Source organism: Thamnophis elegans, chromosome 17 (assembly GCF_009769535.1).
Source record: "Thamnophis elegans isolate rThaEle1 chromosome 17, rThaEle1.pri, whole genome shotgun sequence".
NCBI classification, from domain to species: domain Eukaryota; kingdom Metazoa; phylum Chordata; class Lepidosauria; order Squamata; family Colubridae; genus Thamnophis; species Thamnophis elegans.
Genome location: NC_045557.1, coordinates 5,877,443 through 5,887,532, shown reverse-complemented (window position 1 = coordinate 5,887,532; position 10,090 = coordinate 5,877,443). Strand labels below are relative to the sequence as shown.

Sequence of the window (10,090 nt, the reverse complement as noted above, 5' to 3'; positions counted from 1 at the left end):
GTGGAGTTACCATGGTAACGGCTTCACAGTACATAACAAGGGGGCTCCCTCTGGTAAGGGGGAAAATCCAACATTAAAATTTTTGTTTGGTCCAGATATTTCCCCACTATAAATAAATATCTGGGCAATGCCGGGTTATCAAGTAGTTAAAAAAATAAAACGGACAGAAACTCTCTTTCAAAGCTTATAATTTTGGCCGAAATTTCACTGCATTTCCAAGAAACTTTTCAATTATTAATCCTTCTTCCATGATCTGTTTATTGCTTGATTTCTGGTAAAAGGAAAATAACATTTCTGCCCATTCTAGGAAAATGGGCTTTTTAAAAAAAGAAAAAATAAACATGTAATTTTATTTGAATTGAATTATTTTAAAACTTTAAATATTTAGGTTTTAAATTTTTTTTTAAACAAATGACTCAAGATAGTGGACAAAACTGATACTGCTTTCTCTTCCTATTTTCTCCCACAACGACAGCCCTGCGAGGTTGGGTTGGGATAAGAGGGAGGGACTGGCCTAAAGCCACTCAATGGGCTAAGGCGGGACTAGAATTCACCGTCTCCTGGTGATTGGTCCAAAGTGACGCAGCTGACTTTTACGCCTAAGGTGGGACTAGAATTCACTGCCACCTTGTGATTGGCCCAAAGTCACCAGTCACCTTCATACCTAAGGCGGGACTAGAACTCACCGTCTCCTGGTGATTGGCCCAAAGACACCAGCCGCCTTCATACCTAAGGCGGGACTAGAACTCACCATCTCCTGGTGATTGGCCCAAAGTCACCAGCCACCTTCATGCCTAAGGCGGGACTAGAACTCACCGTCTCCTGGTGATTGGCCCAAAGTCACCAGCCACCTTCATGCCTAAGGCGGGACTGGAACTCGCCGTCTCCTGGTGATTGGCCCAAAGTCACCAGCCACCTTTATACCTAAGGCGGGACTAGAACTCACCGTCTTCTGGTGATTGGCCCAAAGTCACCAGCCACCTTTATACATAAGGCGGGACTAGAACTCACCGTCTCCTGGTGATTGGTCCAAAGTGACGCAGCTGACGTTGACGCCTAAGGCGGGACTAGAACTCACTGCCACCTTGTGATTGGCCCAAAGTCCCCAGTCACCTTCATACCTAAGGCGAGACTAGAACTCACCGTCTCCTGGTGATTGGCCCAAAGACACCAGCCACCTTCATACCTAAGGCGGGACTAGAACTCACCGTCTCCTGGTGATTGGCCCAAAGTCACCAGCCACCTTTATACCTAAGGCGGGACTAGAACTCACCGTCTTCTGGTGATTGGCCCAAAGTCACCAGCCACCTTTATACATAAGGCGGGACTAGAACTCACCGTCTCCTGGTGATTGGCCCAAAGACACCAGCCACCTTCATACCTAAGGCGGGACTAGAACTCACCGTCACTTTGTGATTGGCTGCCTTTCATACCTAAGGATTGTTAACTAACATGATTTTGCAAGCCATACTTCAAGGAACCCAAAATCCACCCACTCGTATCCTGGGAATTAGGACCCAAAAGACAAATTAAATCCCATTTTGACCGGAAATAATCTATTTTCACTCACCTCTGTAGGACTGAGCTGCTGGTCTCCAACATACGTCGTGTTCAGATGGTAACCTGAGTGGCCAATGGTGCTCATGTGAATGGTGTGGGCTACCTACAGTGGGGGGGAAAAAAACCCCAGCAGCAAGCTTTAAATCAAAAGACGAGACATGCAGATAGTCCTCATTGAGCCCCAAACTTTCGCCGCAAAGTGAAACGCGAGCTTCGCCCCGTCTTACGACCTTTCTGGCTGCCGCGGTTAAGCGAATCCCTGCAGGCATTAAATTAGTGCCATGGTCATTAAGCAAATCCGGGGGCTGCGGGTCAGTAGGTCGCAAAAGGGGATCACGTGATACCCCACCACCACCCCGGTCACAAATACGAGTCAGTTGCCAAGTGTCTGGATTTTAATCGTGGGGAGGCTGCAATGGGCGTAAGTGTGAAACAGCGTCCTAAGTCCCGTTGTTCAGTGCTGTCGTAATTTTGAGTCGTCCCTAAACAAACCGTTGCCACTCAAAAATTATCCGTAGAAAGACAACTTAGTTTAATGTCTGTTTGCTGGCTGGAGCGGGGGGGGGGGGGGGGATAGGGTTCCTTCCTTCCACGACTCCACACAACCACCCCCTTGCGGGGCAGGCTAAGGTATTACGAAGCCCCTCATCCACTACCCATCCGTAGAAGCAAGGAGACTCACCTGGAAATGGCTACTGAGAGATTTATTAATTATCAGTTTGACGCCTTCTATTTGTTGGGGGAAAACATCTGAAACGGAAACGGGTTAAAAAAAGAAAGCGAGAATTTGAAGTCACATTTAAACTTATTATTTATTCGTAAACATTTTGAACACAGCGTATTGTCAGGTTATATCAAAGAAAAACAGAGAGAGAACCAAACAAGATATTAATTAACACATATACAGGTGACAGTAGTAATAATATAACAGAAGAGTTTGGGCTCCATTTCTTTATCTTGGCTTCTTATTAGCTTATCCACAATTCCATTAATTATATTGGCCTTTTCGTAATTATAAACCGTCTTTCTATTTAATTCGTACATAGCAATCGTCTTTCCTCATCTAATTTCTACCTCTTCTCTCTAACCACTCCTAGAATCTATAACCACGTCAAGCAATATTCTCTTTGTTTCTTATTTTTGACTTTTATTTGACTTTTATTTTTAAAAGTCAATCTATCCATCACTGCACAGCCTAAAATGTTATGTAGTTGGGTCATGGAACCAAGCTCAGAGAGCACGAAGGACCCCACAGTCCTCCCTTCCTCCTCCTTCCCCCTTCTAGCGCTGATGGTGTTACCTAGTTGGGTCAAGAAATGTCTGCAAGAAAACCACCCAGCTCAGAGAGTACCAAGGGCCCTGAGAGTTTTGTGCCCTCTTCCTCCTACCCCCTCCCATTCTCTTTCTCCTCCACTCTGCAAACCTTCTAACACTGATGGTGTTACCTAGTTGGGTCACGAGACGTCTGCAAGAAAGAAACCAACATCACCCTCCGGCGAAATGGTGGTTAAAAAAAAAAAAAGTTAGAATGTGCGGAGATGGATAGGCTAACAATGGAAATGAAAGAAAGAGGAGAAACGGAATATTATCTGATTTGGGACACATTTGATATAACTGGTTAGAGAATGGAAACAAAATATAAGAATGCAAAAATAAGTAAAGATGTAAATTAAGAAGTGACCCAAAAAGGGAAATATATATATATATAGTTATGGAACCAAAATAGTATAGAATAGATAGGTACACAAAAGGAAAGGACGAGCAATTTGCATGTACTTAGGAGATATACTGATATCAAAGCGTTGTGAAGATTGAAACTGTGATATAAAATGAAGAAAACTGTTTAATAAAAACTGTTTAAAGAAAGCAAAAAAAAGGCACCAAGATCAGAGAGCACCAAGGACCCCACAATTCAACCCTGAGCTGCAAAAACATTCCCTTCTATCCAATCCACTTGTATGTAAACAGGGAGCAATCCCAATTCCCTTCTAACCCTGATGATGTACCCTAGCTGGGTCACGAAACGTCTGCAAGAAAACCACCAAATTCAGAGAGCACCAAACACCCCACAGTCCTTCCTCCTCCTCTTCTTTCCCCTTTTCTTCTTTTTCTTCTTCCTCCTCTTCCCTCCTCCTCCTCCTCCTCCTCCTCCTCCTCCCCACAATCCTCATTCCCTTCTAGCACTGATAATATTACCTAGCTGGGTCATGAAACGCCTGCCAGAAAACCACCAGGCTCAGAGACCCCACAGTCCTCCTCCCCTTCTTCCTCCCCCTCTTCTTCTTCCTCCTCTTCCCTCCTCCTCCTCCTCCTCTTCCCCACAATCCTCATTCCCTTCTAGCCCTGATAATATTACCTAGCTGGGCCATGAAACGTCTGGGAGCAAAACACCAGGCCCCCAAGGACCTGCCAATCAAATCTCTCCCTATAGAAGCAAAATAAAAATAAATCTGTTTTACCTTTGCATTTGCGGTGAAGTTCGTCGAAGCTACCCGGGTTGGAGAGTCCTTCAGCCCGGCGAGCCCCTTTCCGTGGGGCGGAGAAGGGAGCCAATATATTCCCCATATCCTCTCTCTCCCTCCCCCCCCCCTCCTCACCTTAAGCCTGGCTACCTAGCCAAGGCTTGTCCCATCAGTTTAACAACGATTGAAGGCTTGTGTTATTTCACACCAGGGAACCCCACCTGAGTGGCTCCCGGGGAATCCAGGGGAATGGGAGGAAAAATAATAATAATAACAATAATAATAATAATCCTTTGGCAGACATGAGGATGGGAAATAAAAATAGAATAAAAATGGGGATGCTTCCTCTTGCTTGGAGAAATGGAGAGGGGGGGAGAGAATGGGAGGCTTGGTTTTTGGGGGGGCGCAGAAATAAAGCTTGGGGGGGCTGGGGGGGAACCAGACCCCCCTTTATTTTCAAAAGGAAAAGGGCAGATTGGCTGGGGGGCAAAGGGGGGGTCAGAAAGGCGTCAGGCATTCAGAGCCCCCCCAGTTTTCCTCCCCCCCTCGGTGATCTTGATGGGGGCGGCCATCTTCCCCGCCCCACTCCTCCTTTTCTCCCCCCCCCGCTCCACCCCGCCCTCTTTTTCAAAGGATGCGATTGGTCCTCGGGAGGAGCGGAAGCCGAGCCGAGCAGCTGATTGGGTGGAAACAATGTAGCCAGCTGAGCCTTTGATCTCTTCCCCGCTTTCCCTTTCACGCCGCTCTCCGATTGGCTGGAAATGTTGCGCGAACGTTCGGAGGGGCTATTTTTGGCGGGGGTCCCGCGGGTGGGGGGTCCCTCCTCCCCACGCCCCCCCCCGGGCAAACCTTCGTCCTCTGGCTTGAACAGAGTGTTGTCCTTCAACCGTGTCTGCATCACTGTGTTTACACACACCCAGAAAATCTGCTTACACAAGGTTTTTACGCAATTACACAATTGCCCCCTTCCCAAGAGAATTGAGGAGGGGGTGGCCGGTTTAGACAGGGCGGGGAAGGGGGGGCACACCAAGGTTCCTCCTAGAGTCGGGAACGAGTAGCACGCACGTGCAAGGGGAAACCTTTACCTTATTATTATATAATACAATAATACAATGCAGTAGCAGAGTGGGAAGGGACCTTGGAGGTCTTCTAGTCCAACCCCCTGCCTAGGCAGGAAACCCTATACCGTTTCAGACAAATGGTTATCCAACATCTTCTTAAAGACTTCCAGTGTTGGGGCATTCACAACTTCTGGAGGCAACTTCTGTTCCACTGATTAATTGTTCTAACTCTCAGGAAATTCCTCCTTAGTTCTAAGTTGCTTCTCTCCTTGATTAGTTTCCACCCATTGCTTCTTGTTCTGCCCTCAAGTGCTTTGGAGAATAGCTTGACTGACCCTTCCTTCCTTCCTTCCTTCCTTCCTTCCTTCCTTCCTTCCGTCCTTCCTTCCTTCCTTCCTTCCTTCCTTCCTTCCTTCCTTCCATCCATCCATCCATCCATCCATCCATCCATCCATAGAATAGAGAATTGGAAAGGACCTTGGAGGTCTTCTAGTCCAACCCCCTGCCTAGGCAGGAAACCCTATACCGTTTCAGACAAATGGCTGTCCAACATCTTCTTAAAGACTTCCAGTGTTGGGGCATTCACAACTTCTGGAGGCAATTTTTGTTCCACTGATTAATTGTTCTAACTTTCAGGAAATTTCTCCTCCGTTCTAAGTTGCTTCTCTCCTTGATTAGTTTCCACCCATTGCTTCTTGTTCTACCCTCAGGTGCCTTGGGGAATAGCTTGACTCCCTCTTCTTTGTGGCAACCCCTGAGATATTGGAAGACTGCTATCATGTCTCCCCTAATCTTTCTTTTCATTAAACTAGACATACCCAATTCCTGCACCTGTTCTTCATATATTTTAGCCTCCAGGCCCCTAATCCTCTTTGTTGCTCTTCTCTGCACTCTTTCTAGAGTCTCCACATCTTTTCTACATCGTGGTGACTAAAACTGAATGCTGTATTCCAAGTGTAACCTTACCAAGGCCTTATAAAGTGGTATTAACCATCTGATCTTGATTCTATCCCTCTGTTTATGCAGCCTAGAACTGTGTTGGCTTTTTTGGCAGCTGCTGCACACGGCTGGCTCCTATTTAAATGGTGATCCACTAGGACTCCAAGATCCATCTCACAGTTACTACTGTTGAGCAAGGTCCCACCTATACTGTACCTGTGCATTTTGTTTTTGTTGCCTAAATGTAGAACCTTACTCTTATTATATTATTATAATAATTATATTATTAATATTATTGTGATGAATATAACAACAAATGTGTGAATGATGACTGCTCAAATAACTATCACTGTACACAGGTCACAGGCTGTTGGATAGAAAATGCAAGTGGTATCAATAAAACAAATAAAACATGGGGAGGAAAAAAGAAAGAAAAATTACCCCAAAATTCAGGATACTGAATGAGTCAAAAATGAGACTTAATCGTACATTTTCTTGCATTGTTTGGATCTCTCAAAACTGTGACAAGGAGCTCAAGGTAGGTGACAAATTAACTCCTGAGCTAAAAAAGCAGGTGATTGATTGACCCAGATATCCTGAACAAACCAGCATTTTTTTTCCTACCATCCACTTCTAACGCACCCCAATGCCCATCCTGCTAGCCTCACAATCTCACAACACAACAAGTCAATTGAAAGGAAGAGAGGAAGGAAGGGATCACGAGTCCCAATTGTTTGTTCTCAAATTCCAAAGTTCTGGAAAACCAGACAAACCAATTTAATAGGTGAACAGATTAACAGAGTTGGAAGGGACCTTGTAGGTCATCTAGTCCAACCCCCTGCCCAAGCAGGAGACCGTACACCATTTCTGACAGATGGCAGTTGAGTCTCTTCTTGAAAGCCTCCAGTGATAAAGCTCCCACAACTTCCAAAGGCAACTTCTGTTCCACTGGTTGATTGTTGTCAGAAAATTCCTTTTATTTCCAGGTTGAATCTCTCCTTTGAACAGTTTCCATCCATTCTTCCTTGTCTGGTGCTTGTCTGGAATAGCTCGACCCCCTTCCTCCTCTCTGGGGAAGCCCCTCAAATATTGGAAGATGCTATTCCTGTCTCCCCTGGTCCTTCTCTTCCCTAGACCAGCCAGGCCCAGTTCCTGTTGTAGGTTTTAGCCTCCAGGCCTTTGATCATCTTAGGTAGATTCAGATTAGCAAGAGTTGGAAGGGACCCTGTAGGTCATCTAGTCCAACCCCCTCCCCGCTCAATCAGGAAACCCTACACCATTTTTTACATTTTTACATTATTTTTACATTATTTTTACATTATTTTTACATTTTTTTTACATTTTTTTTACATTTTTTTTACATTTTTTTTACATTTTTACATTATTTTTACATTTTTTAACATTTTTAACATTTTTAAACATTTTTTAACATTTTTACATTATTTTTACGTTTACATTTCTACATTTTTAAATATTTTTTACATTTTTTACATTTGTACATTTTTTTACATTTTTACATTATTTTTACATTATTTTTACATTATTTTTACATTTTTTACATTATTTTTACATTTTTTACATTTTTTTATATTTTTATATTTTTACATTTTTACACTTTTTTAAATAATTTTTTTTTTGTTTACACTTTTTAAATTTTTACATTTTTACATTTTTTTACATTTTTACATTTTTACATTTCTACATTTTTTTATGTAGAAATGTAAAAATTTTTACATTTTTTTACATTTTTACGTTTTTTTACATTTTTACATTTTCATTTGGGGTGGGGGGCAGCTAGAGCAGGAGGTGCCCATCGGATGTTTCTCTGCCCATCATGGATTTTCTTTTTTCTTTTTTAGAAAGCAATTTTCTCTGCTCTGTTTGTTTTGGCCTTTCATAAACCAGTCACCTTGATGAGTTGGAGGTTAATGTCCAGCAGATAAGAGAAAATTGAGACATTGTCCTTTCCTTGCTCCCAAATGTGTTTGAGGCTGGCTTTCCCTGCTCCCTCCTGGGCCAAGCCAAAAAAAACGCCAATCACTCCTTGATTTACGACCATTCAGTTGACCATTTGAAAGGGACCAGAGGCCTTTAATTCGTGCTTACGACCGCCGGGGGGGGGGGAATCCTTACGACCGCTGTGATCAAAATTCAGGTGCTTGACGATAGACTCGTATTGAGGACGGGGGCAGCATCCTTGGGGTGTGTGTGTGTCACGCAATCCCCTATTGTCGTGATGGCAAACCAGTGGTGGGATTCAAATAATTTAACAACCGGTTCTCTTCCTTAATGACCAGCTGGGTAGGCGTGGCTCGGTGATCATGTGACTGTGTGGGCGTGGCCAACTCAACGTCACTAAGGTCGATGGGCGCTTCGCCTTAGCTGTTGCAATGTCATAAGGGTTAACCAGAGAGGCAGTTTCTGTAAGCAGGGCAACACAGATTAGGCTAGGAACACCACCAGAATGTTTCCTTCCTGCCTTCCTTACAGGATTAGCCCTGTAAAGTGGGAAAAAACAAAAGGAGATTTCTTCCAACCACCGGTTCTCCGAACTGCTTAGAAAGTTAACAACCGGTTCTCCCGAATAGGTGCGAACCGGCTGAATCCCACCACTATGGCAAATCTATGAGATGCGTGCCGGAAGTGGCATGCCCAGCCATTCCTCCAGGCACGTCAGCAGCCACCCGTTGCTGTTCTGGGTTGGCTCCCTGGCATGAATGCATGCATGCAGCAGGAAGCTGAGCTTCTGGTTTCTGGTGTGCGCCGCCGTGCCTGGGAACTGGTCTCCTGGTTTCCGGCATGCGCGCTGGGGAGGTGCGTCCCCGCACGCATGCACAGCTGCTCCTCAGCGCCGAAAAGATTCGCCAACGCAGGCCTATGGCAACTTTCCGCTGAGCAAAGTTTAAAAAAAAAGAAAGAAACAGGGTCTTTTTTTAAATTTGGATTTGCGTGATTTTACGACCGTTCTCGCCACCATTGTTAAGGGGGACCGCCGCAGTGGTTAAATTAGTAACGCGGTCGTTAAGTGAATGGGGCTTTCCCCTTGAGTTTGTTGGCGAGAAGGCTGTAAAAGGGGTTGACGTGACCCCGGGATGCTGAGACCGTCATAAATACGAGTCAGTTGCCCACCGTTTGAACTTTAACAGATTAACAGAGTTGGAAGGGACCTTGGAGGTCATCTAGTCCAACCCCCTGCTCAAGCAGGAGACCCTACGCCATTCCAGACAAATGGCTCTCCAGTCTCTTCCTGAAAACCTGATGAATGATGGAGAAGGAAGGAAGGAAGGAAGGAAGGAAGGAAGGAAGGAAAAAAGGAGAGCAGAATAACAGAGTTGGAAGGGACCTTGGAGGGCTTCTAGTCCAACCTCGGGAGGGAGGGAAAGAAGGAAGGAAGGAAGGAAAGAAGGAAGGAAGAAAGGAAAAAAAAGAATAGCAGATTAACAATAACCGAATAACAGAATTGGGAGGGACCTTGAGGTCATCTAGTCCAACCCCCTGCTCATGGAGGAGATCTAATCAGATGACCATGGGGAAGCTGCAATGGTCGTGTGAGAAACGGTCGTAAGCTACTTTTTCCAGTGCCGTCGTAACTTTGAACGGTCGGTAAATGAATAGTCAGTAGAGGGGTTTGAGGGGGCTGGACTAGAAGACCTCCAAGGTCCCTTCCAACTTTGTTACTCTTAGCATTACCTGTATTTTCTTCCCCATAGTGGGTTTTTTTTTTTTTGAGCTCGCTCATAGTACCTTGATGGGACAGTCTAGATGTCCTTTTAGGAGACGCCTATTCAGCAAAGACTGAAAACAGGGGAATTAGGATTTCAACCTGTGCTTTGCCCCCTGGCAAACCTTCATTTTCTGGTTTGAACAGAACGTTATCGTTCAACTGTGTGTGCCTACGGGGGAGAAAAGAACGAAGATCACTGTTTACACACACCCAGACAAAATTGCTTACACAAGCTTTACACAAGCCACAATCGTCCCGTTCCCAAGAGAATTGAGGGGGGTGGCCGGTTTAGACAGGGAGGGGAAGGGGACACACCAAGAGCCAATCGTTTTTTTTAGGAAAGA

The 10,090-nt window shown here is 44.9% G+C and overlaps 2 protein-coding genes across 2 annotated transcripts in view; both read right to left on the bottom strand.

Annotated features, from left to right (window-relative positions):
- The window catches only part of LOC116520136 (succinate dehydrogenase cytochrome b560 subunit, mitochondrial-like), a 5,225-nt gene extending 3,756 nt beyond the window's left edge, over positions 1-1,469 (bottom strand). The window contains exon 1 of the mRNA XM_032234288.1: positions 1,453-1,469. Coding sequence (XP_032090179.1) covers positions 1,453-1,469 — 17 coding nt within the window. The remainder of the gene's footprint in view (positions 1-1,452) is intronic.
- On the bottom strand, positions 1,367-4,913 carry TOMM40L (translocase of outer mitochondrial membrane 40 like). The gene is made up of 3 exons (XM_032233769.1): positions 4,020-4,913; positions 2,243-2,310; positions 1,367-1,663 (listed from the first exon to the last, which is right to left on the bottom strand). The coding sequence occupies exons 1-3, from the start codon at positions 4,123-4,125 to the stop codon at positions 1,511-1,513; spliced, it is 327 nt and encodes a 108-aa protein (XP_032089660.1). The 5' UTR covers positions 4,126-4,913; the 3' UTR covers positions 1,367-1,510.
- Between the last annotated feature and the right edge of the window lie 5,177 nt (positions 4,914-10,090).